The 19,402-nt window shown below is 59.0% G+C and overlaps 6 protein-coding genes across 6 annotated transcripts; 2 read left to right on the top strand and 4 right to left on the bottom strand.

The window, feature by feature from the left end:
* Positions 1 to 367: 367 nt before the first annotated feature.
* On the bottom strand, positions 368 to 2,225 carry ACO1O0_004408 (cytochrome P450; the record flags this gene model as incomplete). The annotated part of the gene is made up of 4 exons (XM_083193847.1): positions 368 to 1,356; positions 1,445 to 1,710; positions 1,741 to 1,936; positions 2,078 to 2,225. 4 exons carry the CDS (start codon positions 2,223 to 2,225, stop codon positions 368 to 370), a joined length of 1,599 nt encoding a protein of 532 aa, XP_083050795.1.
* A 2,082-nt stretch (positions 2,226 to 4,307) lies between these two features.
* Positions 4,308 to 5,669, top strand: ACO1O0_004407 (uncharacterized protein; the record flags this gene model as incomplete). Its single annotated transcript, XM_083193846.1, has 5 exons — positions 4,308 to 4,454; positions 4,523 to 4,892; positions 4,943 to 5,060; positions 5,127 to 5,191; positions 5,251 to 5,669. 5 exons carry the CDS (start codon positions 4,308 to 4,310, stop codon positions 5,667 to 5,669), a joined length of 1,119 nt encoding a protein of 372 aa, XP_083050794.1.
* Positions 5,670 to 6,406: 737 nt separating this feature from the next.
* ACO1O0_004406 (uncharacterized protein) lies at positions 6,407 to 10,837 on the top strand (the record flags this gene model as incomplete). Its single annotated transcript, XM_083193845.1, has 7 exons — positions 6,407 to 6,434; positions 6,508 to 6,659; positions 6,733 to 9,545; positions 9,599 to 10,265; positions 10,508 to 10,628; positions 10,668 to 10,687; positions 10,814 to 10,837. The coding sequence occupies 7 exons, from the start codon at positions 6,407 to 6,409 to the stop codon at positions 10,835 to 10,837; spliced, it is 3,825 nt and encodes a 1,274-aa protein (XP_083050793.1).
* Positions 10,838 to 10,926: 89 nt separating this feature from the next.
* Positions 10,927 to 13,200, bottom strand: SEC6 (SNARE-binding exocyst subunit SEC6; the record flags this gene model as incomplete). The annotated part of the gene is made up of 1 exon (XM_083193844.1): positions 10,927 to 13,200. The coding sequence occupies one exon, from the start codon at positions 13,198 to 13,200 to the stop codon at positions 10,927 to 10,929; it is 2,274 nt and encodes a 757-aa protein (XP_083050792.1).
* A 534-nt stretch (positions 13,201 to 13,734) lies between these two features.
* On the bottom strand, positions 13,735 to 15,072 carry ACO1O0_004404 (zinc finger HIT domain-containing protein; the record flags this gene model as incomplete). The annotated part of the gene is made up of 1 exon (XM_083193843.1): positions 13,735 to 15,072. The coding sequence occupies one exon, from the start codon at positions 15,070 to 15,072 to the stop codon at positions 13,735 to 13,737; it is 1,338 nt and encodes a 445-aa protein (XP_083050791.1).
* A 789-nt stretch (positions 15,073 to 15,861) lies between these two features.
* On the bottom strand, positions 15,862 to 18,618 carry ACO1O0_004403 (AEX-3 domain-containing protein; the record flags this gene model as incomplete). The annotated part of the gene is made up of 2 exons (XM_083193842.1): positions 15,862 to 18,168; positions 18,229 to 18,618. 2 exons carry the CDS (start codon positions 18,616 to 18,618, stop codon positions 15,862 to 15,864), a joined length of 2,697 nt encoding a protein of 898 aa, XP_083050790.1.
* Between the last annotated feature and the right edge of the window lie 784 nt (positions 18,619 to 19,402).

The following is a 19,402-nucleotide window of genomic DNA, read 5'->3' as shown; positions in this document are numbered from 1 at the left end:
CTTTCCTTGAGAGTTCGGATATGGCATGATGACGGAATTTTGTGATGAACGTACAGGGTTATAGGCGCAAAACTTGTGGAATTAGCTTGAGATGAGTCTCGAGATTGGGGGGAAGACAACAGACGGATCGAAGGGGGTATTAATACCCCAGCTTTTCGTCACAAGGCTTTCTATTTCAATAAAGGGAAAAATGATAAAAGTGTATTTGCTACCTGCATTATTCCGCCTCACTTGATGAGTTGGCCATTTAGGCGGCGTTCTTAGGCGCTATAATGTGGGAGGCCGGACGGGTGGTCAGAGTGATCGACCAACACCCCATCCATCCTGCACGTTAATACTACCAATCGACTGCACTAATTACTCCAACTCAAGCCCGCTTCGTAATTCTCGCCTCCAAACCTTCCTGCCTTGGGAACCAGCTGTTGATGACGGTCCACTCCTTGTCGGTGGCCAGCTCAATGTCGTACAGCGTGAGGAGGGTGACGAGGACCTTGTACGTCTGGAACAAACCCATATTCCTGCCGATGCAGATGCGGCTTCCCGCACCAAAGGACAAGTCGGACTTGTTCATCCTGGTCAGACGGGACTGGAAGCTCTCCTCGGACTCGCCCCCCGGCTCGTCGCGGAGCCAGCGCTCAGGCCGGAAGTCGTCAGCGTCCTCCCCAAAGACGGACTTGTTGCGGTTGGTGACGTAGGGGTTCATCCCGACGATGTTGCCCGGGGGGATGTAGTCCCCGTTGGGCAGGGTGTGGCCCCCGGCAGGGACGTACCGCTCCAGGGTCATGGACACGCCGGGGAGCATGCGCAGCGCCTCGCGGACCACGGCCTCGAGGTAGGGGAGGGCGCGCGCCTCCTTGTAGGAGGGCGGGGTCCTGCCTCGGAAGTCTGCCGCGCGGACCTCCTCGGTCAGCCTGGCCCAGACGCGCGGGTTGCGCAGGGAGAAGTAGATGGCGCTGCGGATGGTGATGGCGGTGGTGTCGGCGCCGGCGATCATGTTGACCATGAGCCAGGAGATGATCTGGGCGTCGTCGACAAAGTCGGGGTCGGCCTTCTTGGCCTCGATGAATTTGTCCAGGTAGTCGGGAGTGCTTGGGTCGTGGGTGTCCTTGTCCTTGCCCTGGTAGCGGTCGATCAGGTGCTGGATGGAGATGCCCGTGATGGTGTTGAACCCAGGGGGCCCCATTCGATAGTAGCGATTCTTGTCAAAGACGTGGTCGAGGAAGGGCATGGTACCGACGACGCAGAAATAGTCCATGGCCTTGTCAGCATTTGACAGAGTGCCATCAAAGTCATATCCCTTGTCCAGGTAGCCGATGGGCTCGGAGAAGGTGGTTGCACCGACGACATCCCAGGTATCTGCAGACACACACGGGTATTAGAACCAGTCCTCGACGGCATGGCGTGTAAAGAGGGGGGGGGAGGGGGGGGGGGGGGGGGGGCTCACAGAACAGGATCCACTGGCCCAGATCAAAGACCTTTCCCTTCTCCGAGGGCTTGCCAGCGAATCTATTGTCCAGTTGGTTGCAGAGGTTGGTGATAACCTTATCCATGTGTGGCTCCAACAAGGCGGTACCGGCCGGGGAATAGTGCTTGGCGATGGGCTTGCGCTCCTTGGCATGCCTGACGGGGTCGGTCTGGCTGAAGATGTTGAGGACGATCTGTCCGTTGACGAGGGCGCTGCTTCCATGGTAGAACTCGGTCTGGGGGTTTCTATTTAGCAGTGGTCTTTGAAAGTGTTACCGGGTGAGTTTCGGGAGGCAGACCTTGAGCCAGTCTCCCTTGATGCTGAACATGGTCTGGATCATCTCGGGGATATCAACATCGATGATGTTGGGAGAGATGCGCACAATGGGGCCATGCTTCTTGTGGAGGCGCTCCAGCTCGAGCTGGGACTTGCCCGTCCAGGCATGGTAGAGATACCACAGCCTCGTCCATCCTGGAGTCGAAGGAATCAGCCTTCAAGAGTCGATCATAGACACGGGGCGTGGTGAGGGCCAGGCTAGGAGAGGAAAGAAGACGGGATAGGAGAAGAGAGAAGAGAGGAGAAGAGAGGCAAAGTCTCGCGGAGGATTCTTACGTGCAAAAAAGGGACCGGGATACTTTCTCAGGGGTGAGGAGAAGTGCTGGATGAGGGACCAGAGGCAGTAGGCGGCAAGAGGAATCACGAGGAACACAGTGACAGGCGAGGAGCCGGCCAGGGCACTTGTCAGAGGCAGATGGGCCATTATTGCAGAGTACCGAGTAATAATACTAGAACTTCTGCTGACGGGGACCAGGATGGCGGGGCGGAGAAGACAAAAGAAGCAATGAATGGAGAACCGTAGTTGGCCGTGATTCTCCCCGTCTTGCGGGAGGAGCTCCAGACGGATTGGGGCTTTGAGGCCTTTGCAGCAGCAGATTCATGCGTCGTCCCCTTGTATATATGTACTATGTATGAAGGCAGCAGACAGGGAGTTGCAGGTAAGGGGAGAGGGATGATCCTACGCACGTGTATGGGGGTTCCATTCTATTGCATGCCAATTAGTGCCATGTTGAAGGTGATTCGACATGTCACCCACATGGTGTGCAAGCTGGCTGGAGCTGGGCAACCCTCAGCATCCGACAAATCGACAGCCACACGGGGCCAGAGGAGCCAGATGGCCTCCCGGGGGAAGTGGGGGAAGAGTTGTTGGCCAGCACCATCCACCAGCAGCAGCTGGGAGGTTTGGAAGCGGTTGGACGGATGGGACAGGTGGGAGAGAAGTTGGCGTTGAAGCCTGAGCCGAGTTGAGCGGGAACTGGGAAGTTGAGCCCCGAGTGGGACTGTGGAGGGGCGTGGCGTGCATGAATATCCCTGCAGGTTGGACATCCTTGGTTCCTTTGGGGATTCATCCTATGACTGCACATGTTATGTAGTTCTGCTGTCGACTGTGGCTGGCCGTTGAAGGTGTGATTGTGAAACGCGAAAAAGAATCTTCATCTCCCCCACGCTGCGCCCGCCGCTGGACTCCTCCTCCTACGGTATTACCATACATGCATAATAGCACGTGCACCTATTGCTTGTACTACATATGATGTAACTAGTCCCAGGAGTCAGGAATCCGGGATGCGGCGCAAGCCATACTCTGTACTGCCGACTTATGTACTATGCATGTTGGTCTACTAGGTAGGTAGCCTCACAACACCATTGATTACATATCAAACGTGACCACCTTCTTCTGCCAACATGAGTATTCGACCTCTCGGTTTGACGGATTGGCCGGTAGTTGTCACGCCCGCGGCTGCGCCAATATAATAGTTGCATGGCGGTGTGCTATAGCTCGCCCAATTCCAACGCCCGGTGGATAATATACGGATATGGGAACTGTGATCCGTGTGACGGTGTGGCTGTCCGCATAGTACTTTTTATAAAAAGCCTCTGGTCCACCTGGGCTCCAATGACTGCTCACCAGCATCCCTGGACGTCTGGAACGAGGCCTCGTTGGGGGTCGCGCGGGATTCTGACATGTCATCTACTTGCAGAAAAAAAACACCTGGAAACGACATCCGTGATAAACATACGAAGCACAAGGTACGGATACGGTGTAACAGCATGGTGGATATTTACTGGGGCCCAACCAACCCTCGCAGCAGAGTCGCAGTCTCGCATCCTTGATTGACAGGTTTAACCGGGAGGCACTTATTACGGCACTCGTCATTGCTGCATGGCATGCTAGTAATAGTAGCCATGGACATACATGTCCTCGTGCGAAGAGGACCCCGAGGCCCCGGAGTCGGTAGTGACCGCTCGCCAAGTGAGCAAATACTACTTGTAGTATTATGCACTCGTGTTATTACTATAGTACCCCTGGGCCCATGGGGAATCATGGTCCTCTGTGCGAATTTCAAAAGATTCTGATACATCATGCCTTCCCCATATTAGGCGTTTGCTCGGTTCCCACAACAATTCTAGCCCTTGGTGGGCGGAGTGACAGACTGACAGACTGACAGACCGGTAGATATTATTGTGCGCCCCCGTCGGTAGTGACGGGTGACGAGATATCCCCTATACGCCTGCGAAGTGGGAACCATGGCCTCGTTTGCCAGTTTCAAACATTCTGATATATCATCTACCTCCTCTGCGCCAGAAGTAGCGGCCAGAAGCAAGGTGGGAGGCGGAGAACCACTTATTAAGTCTCTCCCAACTCCCCATTCCTACCCCAGAAGAGGCGGAGAACGGGAGTGAGCGTCAGGATAGCCGGGTTGTTGGAGCTGTTACTCTGGACAAACCGACCTTCTCTCTCTCTCCCTTCCTTCTTTCCTGTTTTATTCTTGGTACACGATCAACAATGGGTAAAGACCAAGGCCCGACGACGCTTGCCGTCATGTGGGCGTTCACGGCCCTGACGCTCCTCTTTGTCCTGCTTCGTCTCTACACGAGAATCGTCATCATCCGCTCTCCGGGCGCCGACGATGTAGCCTACGTCGTGTCAGGGGTAAGTTGACAGCTTTGGGATGTTCTGGAGGAAAAGGAGGGGCTGCTAACCTGAGAATGTGCGTGTAGCTGCTCCTCCTGCTCTACACATCCTTCATGCAGGTCTCGCTGGGATTCGGCTTCGGGCGGTCCGTCTACGAACTCGAGCCCGGCCAGGGCGCGCAGGCCATCATGTGGGAGATGATTGGGCAGACGTTTGCCATCATCGGCATGTCGGTGGCCAAGATCTCGCTAGGGCTCTTCCTACTGCGGCTCGTGGTCACCAAGTGGCACCGCGTCGCCATCTGGACCGTCATGCTCAGTCTGTTCGCCTGCTCCTGCGCCACTGCCGCCGTCCTGTGGACGCAGTGCACCCCCGTCCAGGGCATCTACGACGCGAGGGTCAGGCCCACGGCCAAGTGCGATGTGCCCATCACTCCGATTGCGACCATGCTGGGAGGTAAGCTGGCCATGAACCTTCAACCCGAAAAAGCTGACCCGCAAGAATAGTCTGGTGTATTGTTGCCGACTTCTTCTTTGCCATCTTCCCAGCCGTTGTCGTCTGGGGCCTCAACATGAAGAAGAAGGAGAAGATCATCATTGCGGCGAGTATGAGCCTGGGGGTTTTGTAAGTGGTCTAACACCGTGGAAAATGCGTCCCTACCCCCTGCTGACAAGCCATCCCTATTAATAGTGCCGGGGCAGCTGGCATCGTCCGCACATACGAGGTGGCTGTTGGGTTCACCGCAAACTACACGGGTAAGACTTCTTTGCTCTGGAAGATGAGGCGCAAAGTAGGCTGACACGCAAGAATTTAGAGGACACGGTCGGTCTGATCATCTGGTCCGCCGTCGAAATGGCCGTGACCATGGTGTGCATCGGCATCCCCATCCTCCGACCCCTATACCGGCGCGTCATCCACGGCTACGGGTACGACTCTGGCAACGCCTCGGGCCAAAAATACCAGAAGCACAGCGAGGGCAACAGCGAGCACCCGCAGCCGGGCTATGAGCTGGAGACCATCGGCAGGATAAGCAACAAGCCGAGGGGTGCGAGGGACAGGATGTCGAAGCTGGGCATGCAGACGCAGACCATGACGGACATCCAGACGGCCAACGGCAGCGACGAGCAGATCCTGTACCCGGGGGCTCTTCGCCTGAACGACGTCGGGGGCGCCGGGCAGCAGAGGGGGATCCACGTCAAGGATGATGTCAAGGTGGAATGGAATGACCGGTGAGGGAGGTCTGGGGGGAGAGGTTTTGGGCGGTAGATAGTCGTTGTAATGGAGTCCTTGGAGAAACTGCCTTGCAAAGTTGCTACATTTCGGTGCACAATTGGATGCTTCGACAATTGAGCAGTCCGCGTCGATGAATTTGACTCTTGGTTGGTGAGTGGTGATGAAGACGTGATGCAAGATGCAAGTTGCGAGTTTGAGACCTGCTCTCTGCATGGCGTCCAGTGCAGACCTACTAAGCTACCCTGGAGACATATTTGGGGGGGGGGGAAGGGGGGGGGGCCGGCCACACCATCTCCCTATAGGGTAGGTATGACGAATCACGGTGACGGTTAGCGCCACGCAGCGCCCAACGGGCAGCAATAGTTGCAGATTGCAGCCACTAATAGCAGGCAGCCTGGAGTGCTGGACTCTGGAGTGATCTGGAGTGTCTGGAGTGCAGCCACCCGGCAGCAACGCAACCACGCAGCAACGCAGCAACGCTGGTGGAGCCCAGCCCCCAGCCCGACACTTCCATCCTGGACCACCTCATCGCTCCACCTCAGTCCTCTCCATCATCCACCCGCCGCCCCATCACCACTCGTCTTCACCGCAACCCCTTACGGCGCATTCCATCCCGCCATCAAAGGTGAAGCTCCCCAACAAACCGCACCTGCACTCCGACCACCCGACGTTACTGGCTGTCCACGCCCCCGTCCGTGCCTGAGCTGCTTCGAGCTGCTTCGAGCTCGCATGCGACCATGTCTGCAGAATCGAGCGTCGAAACGGGTACGCCTCCTCTGAAGCAACGCCTTGCATTCGTTTCTTTGATGCTCTGTGACAATGCCCTAACTCCTCCCAGCCTCGGCCAGCCTCCACCTGACCCCCGACGAGAAACGACTCTATGGCCAGCTCTTCCGCCAAGCTGATACCGGTAATGCCGGCGTCGTCACTGGCGAGGTCGCCGTCAAGTTTTTCGACAAGACGCGGCTAGACTCGAGAATCCTTGGCGAGGTTCGTCTTCCTGAACTCTCTGAACTCCCTCCCCTCACTATGACGCCCCCCTCGCTGACCTGATTGCTCGCAGATCTGGCAGATTGCCGACAAAGAGAACCGTGGCTTTCTGACCCCCGCAGGGTTTGGAATTGTCCTCCGCCTCATCGGCCACGCCCAGGCCGGCCGCGAACCCACCACCGAACTGGCCTTCCAGCCTGGCCAGCTCCCTCGATTCGATGGCTTCGCGCCTCCACCGGTCACATCGCCCACGCCTGCCCCGGCGACCCTCCATGCACAGGCGACCGGCGGTCCCGTCCGCATCCCTCCCCTGACCCCCGAGAAGGTCACCCAGTACGGCATCCTGTTCGAGCGCCAACCGCTCGTCAACAATACCCTCCCCGGTGACCAGGCCAAGCAGATCTTCGAGAAGAGCGGCCTCCCCAACGAAGTTCTGGGCCGCATATGGATGCTCGCCGACACGGAGCAGCGCGGCGCTCTGGTCCAGACCGAGTTCGTCATTGCCATGCACTTGCTCACTTCCATGAAGACGGGCACGCTCCGTGCCCTGCCCACCATTCTCCCCGCTCCCCTCTACGAGGCTGCTACCCGCCGCGGCTCCCCGGTCCTCCCGCCTCACCAGTCCCCAACCAACACGGGAGTCTCGGCTATCCCGCGCCAGATGAGCGGCAACGCTCAGCGCCGGCCCGGGAGCCCTCTTGGACGACCTCCCCTCACTGCCCAGAGTACGGGTGGAGACTGGGCCGTGACCCCAGCGGACAAGGTCAAGTTCGACCACATCTTCTCCGACCTGGACAAGGGCAACAAGGGCTACATCACCGGCGAGGAGGCTGTCAACTTCTTCAGCCAGTCGAATCTCGGCGAGGATGCCCTCGCCCAGATCTGGGACCTCGCTGACATCAACTCTCATGGTCAACTGACACGCGACGAATTTGCCGTTGCCATGTTCCTGATCCGGCAGCAACGTGGGAACCGCTCCAACACTCTACCCACCACCCTCCCGCCGAATCTCATCCCGCCGAGCCTGCGCACCCAGCAACGCCCGCAGACGTCATCCAACTCGGCCTTCGATGTCCCTCCTGTTCCCCAGCCGCCTCCGGCGCAACCGAAATCCGCTTTGGATGACTTGTTTGGACTTGATTCCACTTCGTCCAGCCCGGCACCCCCGGTCCCCGCCCAGCCTACCGGAGGCTCGGGTACGCATGACCCTTTCGCAGGTGGATCCACCTCCAACGCTCCGTCTTCCCCGATCAGGGCCACCGCCACCGGTTTCAAGCCATTTATCCCCACGTCATCGTTTGGCAGGGGTCTGACGTCCCAGCCGTCTGGCGAGTCCGGCAAGCCATCGGGGTCGGCAGCAGACGACCTCCTGGGCGATGCTGAGCCCGAGGAGAGCAAGAAGATCAGTGGGGAGAGCGCCGAGCTGGCCAACCTCTCCAATCAGATCAGCTCCCTGGCGAAGCAGACGCAGGACACCCAGGCCAAGAGGGCCGCGACCCAGAACGAGTTCAACCAGACCAATTCGCAGAAGCAGACCTTTGAGCAGCGCCTCAGCCAGCTGAGGACGCTGTACGAGAAGGAAGCCGAGGACACCCGGGCGCTGGAGGAGCAACTCAAGAAAGCCCGCCAGGACACCGAGAAGCTGCGGGGCGAGTGCATGACGTTGGAGGGTACCTACCGCGACCTCCAGGGTCAGCACCAGGAGGTCTCGGTTGCCCTCGAGGGCGACCGGCAGGAGAATACCAAGCTCAGGGAGCGCATCCGTGTGGTCAATGGCGAGATTGCTCAGCTGAAGCCTCAGATTGACAAGCTCAAGTCGGATGCTCGGCAGCAAAAAGGCCTTGTCGCCATCAACAAGAAGCAGCTGTCAACGACGGAGGGGGAGCGTGATAAGCTCAAGGGGGAGGCCGAAGAGCTGACCAAGAGTAATGAGGAAGCCGCCCGCCAGGCCAGCACCAGCTCAACCGCATCACCAACTGCTCAGGTTGCTAGCCCGGCACTCTCGACCTCCAGCGGCAACAACCCCTTCTTCAAGCGCAGCGCCAGCACAGACATCATGGGGGCCTTTGCCTCCCCGCCGCCCAGGAGCTACACGGACAATGCGTTTGACGACGTCTTCGGCCCCTCTCAGCCTAGCGCCTCGCCGCCTCCCGTGACCTCCTTCAAGCACCAGCACACGGGGAACTCTGCCGCCAGCGCAAGCTCCGCTGCGACCCCTGCCGGTTCCTCCTCCCCGAGCATCAGCCGGCAAGCAACCCTGACTGCCGAGCCACCTGCGCCCCCGGAGTCGAGGCAGATCAGCTCCAGCTTCCTTCCCTTCCCCGACCATACCGAGTCGCTCAGCTCGTCCCGCCAGGTTTCCCCCCCGGCTTCCCGTGGGGAAGGCTCCGTGAAGGATGCCCAGAGTTCTTTCTCAGGTGAGGCCAGCAGCACCCAGGGGCCTGCCTCTGTCCCCGGTGCTTTCCCCGGGGATGAGGACAAGCAGGATACGCCGGTGGGGACCCCTGCTCCGGCCGACGTGAAGGTGACGGCACCCGAGGAGGATAGCGCCAAGGCCTCGGACAAGGCTGCACGTGCTTCGGATCCCTTCGCCAGCATGGATAACGCCAAGGCCAAGGAGGAATTCGATAATGCCTTTGCCGCGTTCTCGTCTGCCAACAAGGGTGGTGCCCAGGAGAAGTCTGCGGCGGAGGGTACCAAGAACAAATCGACCTTCGACTCGGAGTTCCCTCCCATCTCGGAGCTCGAGCGCGACGACGAGTCCGAGTCGGAGAGTGAGCGTGGTGGTTTCGATGACGACTTTGCGCCTACGTCGCCCGAGCAGAAGAAGACGACCGAGGCTAAGGCGCCCGAGGCAGACAAGTCTGAGAAGCCCGTAGAGAGGAGGTAAGGTCTCTTTTGATATGTGTTCAGACAGATGAAGGCTAATCCCACTGCAGTCCCGAGCCAGCTTCTTCGTCAGCCACCATCACTGCCCCTACTGATGCCACTGGCGCCAACAAGTCTAATGTGGACGACATTTTCGGTGCCGCTGGCTCCGGAACGACCCCCACAGCAACTCAGCAGGGTTCATCAAACAAGACTTCGAAAGGCGCCTTTGACGACCTAGATGACGACTTTGAGGGCCTGGAGGATGCCAAGGAGGGCTCTGCCGATGACGACTTTGCCAACATCTCCCGGTCTGGCCTGGATGACTTCAACCCTGTCTTTGACAGCAGCCCGCCGCCCAGCCAGGCCAAGAGCGAGTCAACGGCGTTCGGCAACGAGAGCAGCTTCGACTTCATCCCCTCCAGCACGGCAAACGGAGCCCCGGCTCCTGCCAGTGGGAACCAGCAGAAGGGCGCTGACTCACATGACTGGGACGCCATCTTTGGCGGCCTCGATTCGCCCAGCGCGACGGCTGCTCCCCCTCTGGCCCAGAACAATGACGGATCGCGAAATGGAAACACTCTCGCCCCTCCTGAGAACCGCCCGGCCGGCCCCGGCCGTGCGCTGACGGAGGAGGGTGAGCACGATGATCCCATTGTCAAGGACCTCATGGGCTTGGGGTACGGCCGATCCGCCGCCGTTACGGCCCTGGAGAAGTTTGACTACAACCTGGAGAAGGTGAGTCCCACTGCCTATGATATACATGATTCCACGATCTGGGGTTTGCTAACATAGAACCGAACCCTCAGGCCGCAAACCACCTCGCCAGCCAGTCATAATCGCAGCGAGGATGAAGCAATTCTGCCCGTCTGCTCACGATAACGATCAACACATGCACCCACCCACACCCCCCCACACACAGTATACTTATCTAGGAGAGGAAATTGTTCGATATTTGAGAGCCAAGATGCATTGCGCAGCGTTCCGTCCCATCTTTTGATCACCACCGCAAGGAGAAGGAGAAGGAGAAGGAGGAGGAGAAGGAGGAGGAGAAGGAGGAGGTCGATGTCCACGAGATTGTTCTGCGATCCGTAATCCATAGTTTGTCTTCACATGTTGTATGTAGCTAATCGGGTACAGAGATCAACGAGGGCAACGTGGTAAATATAATTTTGATGCTCTGCATCTTTTCTTTCTTTCTCTTTTTCCCTCTCTAAACAAATCATCATAAGACTCCCCTACCCTGCTAGTAATCACACTCGTTACATTGCTTTACTCCTTGTAAGCTGGACCGTCCACGGCCCGTATAATCTAAAACGCCCAACTGCCCTCACCTCGGATGGTGACATGACATGTAGCTGTGGTATATATCATTGCCGTCGTCATCCCCTTTCTTACTTTACTTGACCTTGCCCATGATGGTCTCGGGCCCCCGCACGACGTCGACCTGCGCCGCCCGCGCCTTGACGCTGTTGAGCATGCTCCTGTCAAAGTCGTCCCTGCTGCGCAGCACGGCCTCGACCCAGCTGATCTGCAGGTCCCAGTACTTGGACTTGAAGTCCTCGAAGGAGTCGGCGACGTGGTCCTTGTCGACGGTGAGCAGCTGCAGGAACGACTCGGTGACGCGCCAGGTCTGCTTGATGGAGGCGCCGACGTCCGGGTTGGGCAGCGTGGAGAAGAAGTCGAAGGCGACCGAGATGTCGTTGAAGAGCTTCTCCTGGAAGGGGTCGCCGCGGCGGAAGCGCGCGCCCTTGTTGCGCACCGAGGACAGGTAGTGCACGAGGAGCTCGTCGGCAAAGATCTCGATGAAGATGTCGACGAGCGAGTGGTGCAGCACCTGGCGGTAGTCGTTGACGTACTCCTCAAAGGTGACGACCATCTGCTTCATGGCGGTGCTGGTGTACCACTTGGGGGTGAAGAACTCGGGCATGACGGCGCGGAAGTCGACGGCGAAGATGAGGTGGGCGAAGCGCGTGATGCACCATGTGCTAAAGTCGACGTAGCCATCGCGCAGGCTGGCAATCTCGGTGTCGGCGCGCTCGGCGTAGGCAGGCGTGACGTGGGGCTCGAAGGACTGGCGGAAGCTGGTCAGGTACGCCGGCCGGTTCTCCTCCTCGTTGTCGTCGATGCAGGCGATCTGGTCGTTGGCCGTGGCGACGAGCCAGTCCTGCAGCGCCTGGAAGCCCTCGAGATCCTCGGCGGGCTGGGCGGCCTGGTAGCGCGCGGCTTCGGTCTCGAGCATGCGCTGCCACGACGTCTGCCGGTCCTGCAGGCGCGCGAGCATGGCGTCTATGACGCCCTCGACCACGTCGGCACGCTGTGAGTTGACGGCCGCGTCGACCTGCTCGCGCAGCATGCGCCACAGAGGGGCCAGGTTCTTGGTACGGAAATACCCGTACTCGTCCTGGTCGAGGTTGGAGCCCCCATCGGGACCCGCAGCAGCGCGTTCGGCAAAGTCGCGCTGTTCCTGGGCAAAGATGCGATCGATCCACTCGTCGAGGAACTTGATGATGAGCTGGCGGAAGTCGCGGACCAGCTCGGCCTCGCGGTTGTCGATGACGTGGGGGGTCAGGTCCTCCTGGCGGTAGCCCATCTTGGCCATCTTCTTGTAGTATTTTTCGGGGAAGCTGATGATCTCGAGGGTGTGGGCCGAGCTGGTGTCTGGGTCGTCAACCATGCCGATGAGGAAGTCGTGCATGAGCTTATGGTAGACATCGGCGTACGTCTTTCCAATCTTCCAGCGCTTGGGCATAAGGGGCGTCATGCCGATCTTGACGGCGTTGAGGTCGTTGAAGTACCACTTCATGATCTTCTCGAGCTTTGTGGGATCCTCGAGGAACTCTTCCCGCGACTGCTCGAGCTGCTGCTCGGCACTCATGCGGATGGCCTGCAGGAACTTCTCCTTGTAGCCGCGGACCTTCTTGGCTCCGTCGGTGATGCTCTGGAAGCGGGCGGCCATGTCGCGGTGGTCCTTGAGGGCCTCCTGCAGGGCGAGGACGCGCTGGTCGCTCTTCTCCTCAGCGTCCATGACGAGGGCGAAGCGAACCACAAGGCCGTTGTTATCGTTGACGACGAGGTTGATGAGGTTGAGGGCCAGGAGGCCGACGTGCTCATCGAACCAGTCAATGGTGTCGTCGAGGCGGGCAAAGTAGTCCTCGAGGGTGGACTCGAGGCTGGAATCGTCGGCGCGCTTGATCTGATCCATGGCGTCGTCACGGATGTTGCGCAGCTGGGTGAGCTCATAGTGGCAGGGCAGCAGGTTGGGCATGTTCTCCTGGTCGGCGTCGTCTTCGCGCAGCATGCGCTCGACGTTGGTGAGGCGGTCGTTGAAGGTCTCGAGGTTGCGGCGCATGGCCTCGACGGCGCCAAAGTTTCGGTGGGCCTGGGAGACGAGGTTGATGCTGGCAAAGTCCTTGATCATGTTCTGGGACTCGGAGCACAGGCGGTCAATCTTGATCATCTCGTCCTTGATGGCTTGGACCGTCTTCTGGCCGTCGCTGAGGCCCGTCATGCCCGACTGGGTCATCTCTAGCTGCTCGCGCAGGCCGGTGCGCAGCTGGCCGTCGACGGCGCTCTTCTTGCGCGAGAACTCCATCTTGAGGGCGGGGATCTTGTCGAGGTCATCGGGATGTCGCAGCAGCTCTGAGAGCTTGGGCGCAGGCGAGTCGTCCATGGCGGTGGCGGTGCGGCGGAGCGAGGGGAACGAGGAACGGGATTCAGACCATGTTGCAACTCAATGGGCCGTGGATCGCATCAGCCAGCATGCGCGGGCGGCGTGTCGCTGCGAGTTGGTGTTGCTGTTCGATTGGGAGGGCGGTTGAAGGTTGAAGGTGTTCGTTTGGGGTGATGCTACGAGCTACGGTAGACTGTGGCTGCTAGGAATGTGGCGTGCACCCCTGCTGCTACAGCCACCACTGAACAACTCGAATTCCATATTCGGCGATGGCTGTTAACACCCAGGGCCAGCTTTTGTTCCATTGCTTTCGGATATCAAGGCATTGAGGGCTACAGTCACTGATATAGATCATAGCATTCTATATTCTTGGCGTTGGATGGATCCCGTCCTCGCTCGGGTACAAGTACAAGATGATTTCTATAGCTATATTTGGGTATCAAGTTGCAAGACAAAAGTTCCAGCTCCCAGCTCCTCCTCTGCACAACCTCACTAGGCGCCCTGAGATAATAGGCCTCGCCACTCGCTCTGTGCTCAATCAGATTCGTCATCGTCGCTGTCAGTCCCCGAGCTGCTCGTCGGCGAATCGTCATCCTCCTCATCCTCGTCGAAACTCTCCTCAGCAACAACATCCCCAACCACCAGCCCCCCAGACGGCCCATCGTCGTCGTCGTCATTCCCGCCAGTCCCCAAGCTGCTCTTATCATCCACGTCGTCATCGCTGCCGACTTCTCCCTCCTCCAGGTCCGAGTTCTGCTTCCTTCGCTTCGCGGACTGCGGCCCCTTCTTTCCGGGCCCGTCCTTTCGTTTCGAGCTCGGGGATTGACCACTGCGGGCCTTGCGTCCAAGCACAAACCCCGCTGGGAGCGTCTCGCCCTTTCGGAGGAGGTAAATCGTGGGAAACTCGAGGACACTGGTGTTGCGGAGGACGTCTCCAAGACAGTCGTCCACCTCCAACTTCGTCACCACCCTAGGCTCATCCGACTTCTGTCGCGGGTTCGCAAGGAAGTAGTCAAACGCCCCTCTCTGATGTTCGTCCTTCTCGGACACCCACACCCCCAACTCCAGCACCGCCGCTGCCGCCACCCATCTCCCCGTCGAAGGCTCCTGTAGCAGGTCCGGTGCTGTATTCCAAGTCGAATCGTGCGGGAACTGGGAGTATAGCCGCGCGCCCCGGATGGGTTTTCCAGCGTCCTGCGGTCCCCTGGCTGGCTGAGCCCGGGCCTCTGCCGCCACGGTGGCATGGTACGCCTTGTAGAGCGGCTCGTCCTCCAGCGTCTTGCCCAGGGTCCTCGTCGTCGTCTGGCCCCCGTCCTCGAGCTTCAGCCACTCAACCTGCCAGTTCACCCTGCCCGTCTTTCGGTTGAAGGTTGTCTTATTCTCCCGCTGCCTCTGCATCCCCGTCGGCGCACACTGCACCGTCACCCCGAGCGCCCGCAGCCTGTTGCCCAGCAGCCGCTCCACCCTCCTCGCGCCGCCCTGGACCTCGTGCAGCTCCCGCGTCACCACGACCTTGCGCTTGCGGCCGTCGCGGCCCGTCTTCCAGCGCACCTCGCGGACGGTGAGGGGCTCACGGCGCAGCTCGTCGGCCTGCAGGAGGCCGCGCTCCTCGACGAGCGTCTTCTCGGTGCGCTGGACCGTCGTCTCGAGCCCGTGCAGGAAGTTGTAGTCGTGGTCGATGCCCGCGGCCGTACGCAGCTTCTTAGGCGGCATGTAGACGGTGGGATCGCGCTCGCCGCTGCAGTCGGACCAGGACTTGTGCTTGCGGATGCACGCCAGTGAGCATGTGTGCATTCCGCACCGTGGGCATTTGTACTTGGGCGCTGAGATGTGGCAGATAGAGCACAGCGATGTCAGTAGGGGGTCAGCCATGGTGCTCGTCTTGGAGAGGGTCTTCTGTCGGGGATGGGAAGTCGTAGCAGGCCGATGAGGTGAGGAGGCATTGGCAAAGTTGACGCGACCATGAGCTCCGTCTCAACTTTTTTTCTGGATCGCCGCTTATCTTATCGCAATACTAGTAACACCCCAATACTCGACTCGACAACGTCGACAGAGCCATTTGAACGTCTTGTTTCTCCTGATGTGTAATAGTACTCGTAAACGCCGAAGGCTCAGATTTTAAATTAGAGTTTAGATATCTTATGCCAAGTTTTGATGTCACCACCGTTGTTGGCTGCAGGTTATTAATCACTCGCAGCTCTCATCTACAACTTCTCTTTCTCTTGCTACTATAGTGACCGATACATTCATCACTAGGTTCCATGATCTTGGTACAACATGATCAAATCTATGCAAGATGGGATTGTCATTCAATGGCTCCATGCCAGACTAAGGAGGGACGTGAATGGAAATAACACCTCACTCCCCCTCGTACAAAATAGCACACTATGGCATGACTACTACTAAGATTGTGCCCGGCTTGAAGCCCGTTAAATACTGAGCTTCCTCCACCATCATCTCTAAAGGGAATAAGAAAGGGTGACAAGCGCAAAAGCGACATAATAAACGCCAAGATCCCGCAGGTTTTCATCCAAAAGCCGCCAATCAATCAAACTCGAAAGGATACAAGTACGACCCTTGCAATGAGAGTCTACTTCACAAGCGATGCAGGTGGGGCGCATCAAAGCCCAACTCAACGCTCAGCCGCGCCTCCGGGGCAGTTTACCGGGTGCCACCCAGGGCACTGATCCGAGCACCTGAGGGGCGGTGCAGGAGGGAGCCGGTGTGCTTGGCCACGAGGCCGTTCTCGTTGGAGCCGTCGTTGTCGCGCGCATCCTCAAAGTCCTCCTCGTCGTCCTCGACAATCTTGGTGGGGATGTCATCGCGCGACATGAATTGCTGGCTTCCCCGCTCCGGGGTTGTGGCGGTCGTCGAGGCGAACGACATGGCGGTGCTGCTCCGGTTGGGGATCAGATCCGGGGTGGGGGGGATGCTGGAAGCCCGCCCGGAGGGCTGGAGCATGCTGTCTTCCCCAGTCTCAGACGTGGCGGCCGAGTGACCGTCATTGCCATCCTCGCTCTGGGCGGCCGACAGGTTGCTCTGGCGGCGGCTGCTGCGCAGCTCAGCGTCCTGAGCCAGCTGGAGGCTCTCGACGGCGGCCTGACACTGCTCGGCAATGTTGCGCACGATGTGGGCAATGGCGTCCGTCTTGTCCTTCAGGTGGCGATCGGCCACATCGACAAAGCTCGATGCCGACATGCGCTTCTCGCCCCGGGCCATGATGGGCTTCAACTTGCCCTTGTCAGCCGATCCCTCCTCCTCCTCCTCCCTGGCGTTCTCCTCCTCGTCGAACCCAGCCTCAATCTCGTTGAGGAGCTCCTCGGGCTTAGTGAGGGACTGCACGAGGTGCTCCATGTGGTGGCTCTGGCCACCGACAAGGCTGCGAAGATGCAGCACCACACGACGAGCCTCGTCTCGCTGGCGAAGGATAGTGCTGTTGGTGTGCTGCAGCTGGGCGAGCTCCTTCTTGTTCCTCTTGCGCTCACGCTCCAGCTCCTCAGCAATCTCCTGCTGGAGAACAAGGGCCTCGAGGGCATCGTCACGCTGCTTCTCCGTGCCGGTAAGGCGGACAGAGAGACGAGCGTTGTCGTCCTTCTGCTGGTCAATAAGACTAGCAAGGCGGCGGTTCTCCTTCTTGTGATTCTCAATCTTGACCTTGAGATCCTGTGTCTCCTTGGTGAGCTGCTCAGCAAAGGCCTGGAACTTGAGGAACTGCTGCTTCCAGCTCTCGAGCTCCTCGACAAGATAGTTGTTGCGCTTGTTGACCTTGTTGAGCTCTGTGTCCATGCGTCCCTTGAGGTTGATAAAGTCCTGCCAGGCCTCGAGGGCGTCGCGCGAGTACTGATTCCTCTCGCGGACAATCTCGTTGAGGTGGCGCATAGAGACCTTGGTCATCAGTGGCTTCTTCTGGGAGCCAGCAAAGACGGCCTTGATGCCAGTGTTGCGGCCGACCTTCTCGCAGACGTGGTCCATGACGGCCATGACCGAGTCCTGGTTCCACCACTCCGGATCCTGGATGGACTCGACCTCACCACGCATGACAATGATCTGGCCAGCGGGGATGAGCTTGCCACCTCCATAGGCAGATCGAAGATGCTGAGGAACACCAGAGGGCGTGACATCTCCGTTGAGAGACTGGGTCAGGCGGCTGACGAACTTGTTACGCTGGCTGGGGCTAAGAGCTGTCGGGGGGTCGGAGGTGAGGACGAAGTTGCGGTCGAGATCGACGACCAGGGCATCCGTCGGGGCTGTGAAAAGAGAGCGGCACTCGGCCGTGATACCTAGGATGTACGGGCCGGGCTCCTGGACAAGCTCAGCCGCGTGGCGAGCATGCACCACGGGGACGTATAGGCCACTCCACTCGTACACACGGACGCAGTACCGGACGGTCTCGGCAGCCATGGTCAGCATAGCAGGGTAATGGCTGACGAAGATGATGCGGCGGGTGGGAGAGATGGCCGCCTCAACGACGCCAACAATGTTGGGGATAGACAGGCAGGAGAACAGAGGCCACATGGCGAAGTTCTGGAAGCCGGTAGGCGAAGAAGGGAACTGGTAGCACAGGGCATAGTCCTTCATGTCGATCCGGACCAGATCGTTCAGACGCGGAGCGGGAAAGCTCAGGATACGGGAGACCTCCTCAGCGTGGAAGAGGTTGGTGGCCTTGTTCCAGTGGATCCACATGCCGCGGAGGTAGTCGCCCAGGAGGTTGTAGAGCGGGTATCGCGAAAGGAAGGACAGGCAGTAGGGGATCCAATAGGTCTCGTCGTGATTATCGTAGAAGTCGGGCTCGGTCCTCTTTCTCAGGTCGCGAATCGTCTCTGCTCTCTTCTCGTCGGCCCGCGACCAAACACGCAAAGAAATACCGTACAGGGTGTGAGAAGAGTCCTGCTGGAGGACAAAGGCGTGGTGAACACAATGGGGCTGGCTCCGGCCAGTGCAAATCTCGACATCGTGAGGGAAGCAGGCCTGAGTAGGAGGGTTAGCATCAGCTCACCACGAATGTCGCGAGAATAAGGGGTGACCCACCTTCATGGCGGCGTGCAACGCGCGAGCAATCTCATTATCCTGCTCAAGCCTGGGGCTGCTACCTAGAATCTCTGGCAGCCAGAACTGGCCGACGGCGCCCTTCATATGGCCAATCTTTCCCTGAGCGGGCGCGGGAGCCTTGACCCATTGTGAGGGCTCGCGGCCGACACCGCAGACCATGTAGGCATGGGTGAGAGTCTTGGGGGTGCGCTGCTGGGGTTTGGAGGCGAGAGTCGCAGGCGCGGGCTGGGTGATGCGCGAGTGAAGAGAAGAGGTACGGCTGGGGATCAGCAGGTTGTCAGCGCCCTGGTCGCGGGTGCTGGGCCGGCCATCACGGTCGCTCGTCCGAGGGCGGGTGAAGGAAGAATGGTTGTTGAGAGAGGGAGCCATTGCTGCTGGGTTGGGCGAGAGCGAGCCAGCGAGAACTCGCCTGCTACTGCTCCTGGCTGGTTTGGATGAAGCTGCTCCGAGGATGCTCTCGAAAAAGAGGGACTCAACGGGCCATCCGACTGAGGGATTGGGCACACGAGGAGACCGCGAGGAAGAAACGAATGTGAGATATGGTGAACCTGGGGTTGTGAGAGGGGAGAAGGGGAGGAGAGGTAAGGGAAGGGCCACTGGGGAGTTTGTCAGAGTGTCGAAACGAGGGTGAAGCAGTGCTGCAGACGCTGGGAGGCAAGGGTGGAAAGGGGATGGAAGCCCTCTCCGCTCTGGTCTCTGCCTTCACAGGCCCATCCCAAGCATCAACCTGGAAGCATCCAGGCACAATTGATGCACCAAGCAGGGACAAATGCAGGGGAGGCCCTGCAGCCATCCAGGTACCGCGGGAACTCTGACCCACCGTTGTTGCTTCTTTGGGTAAGGGACGAATGATATGCGGTACCTAGTATCTCACCACAGGTTTCGCGCATTTCCAGGTACCTCCAGCTCAGACACGGGTTGCAACAATGGGGCTTTCCCACATTGGGGATGGCCTCCTTAGCCAGGGGTGACCTCGAGGGCCGCCATGTGCTGCACCCACTGGAGCCATCCCACTGTGATTCCCTCAGAGCAGCACTGCAGCTGCTGTAGCCTGTCGGAACAGAGGGTGTAGATGCCAGAAGGCCCAGAAGGTGCAGGGGACCATGTGGCCGCGAATTTGGCCCAGGGCGCACGGCCAATCGACTCTTCTGCA

This window comes from Amphichorda felina, assembly GCF_050947745.1.
Source record: "Amphichorda felina strain 45539 chromosome Unknown scaffold_4, whole genome shotgun sequence".
NCBI classification, from domain to species: Eukaryota; Fungi; Ascomycota; class Sordariomycetes; order Hypocreales; family Bionectriaceae; genus Amphichorda; species Amphichorda felina.
This window is presented reverse-complemented; position numbering and strand designations above follow the sequence as displayed.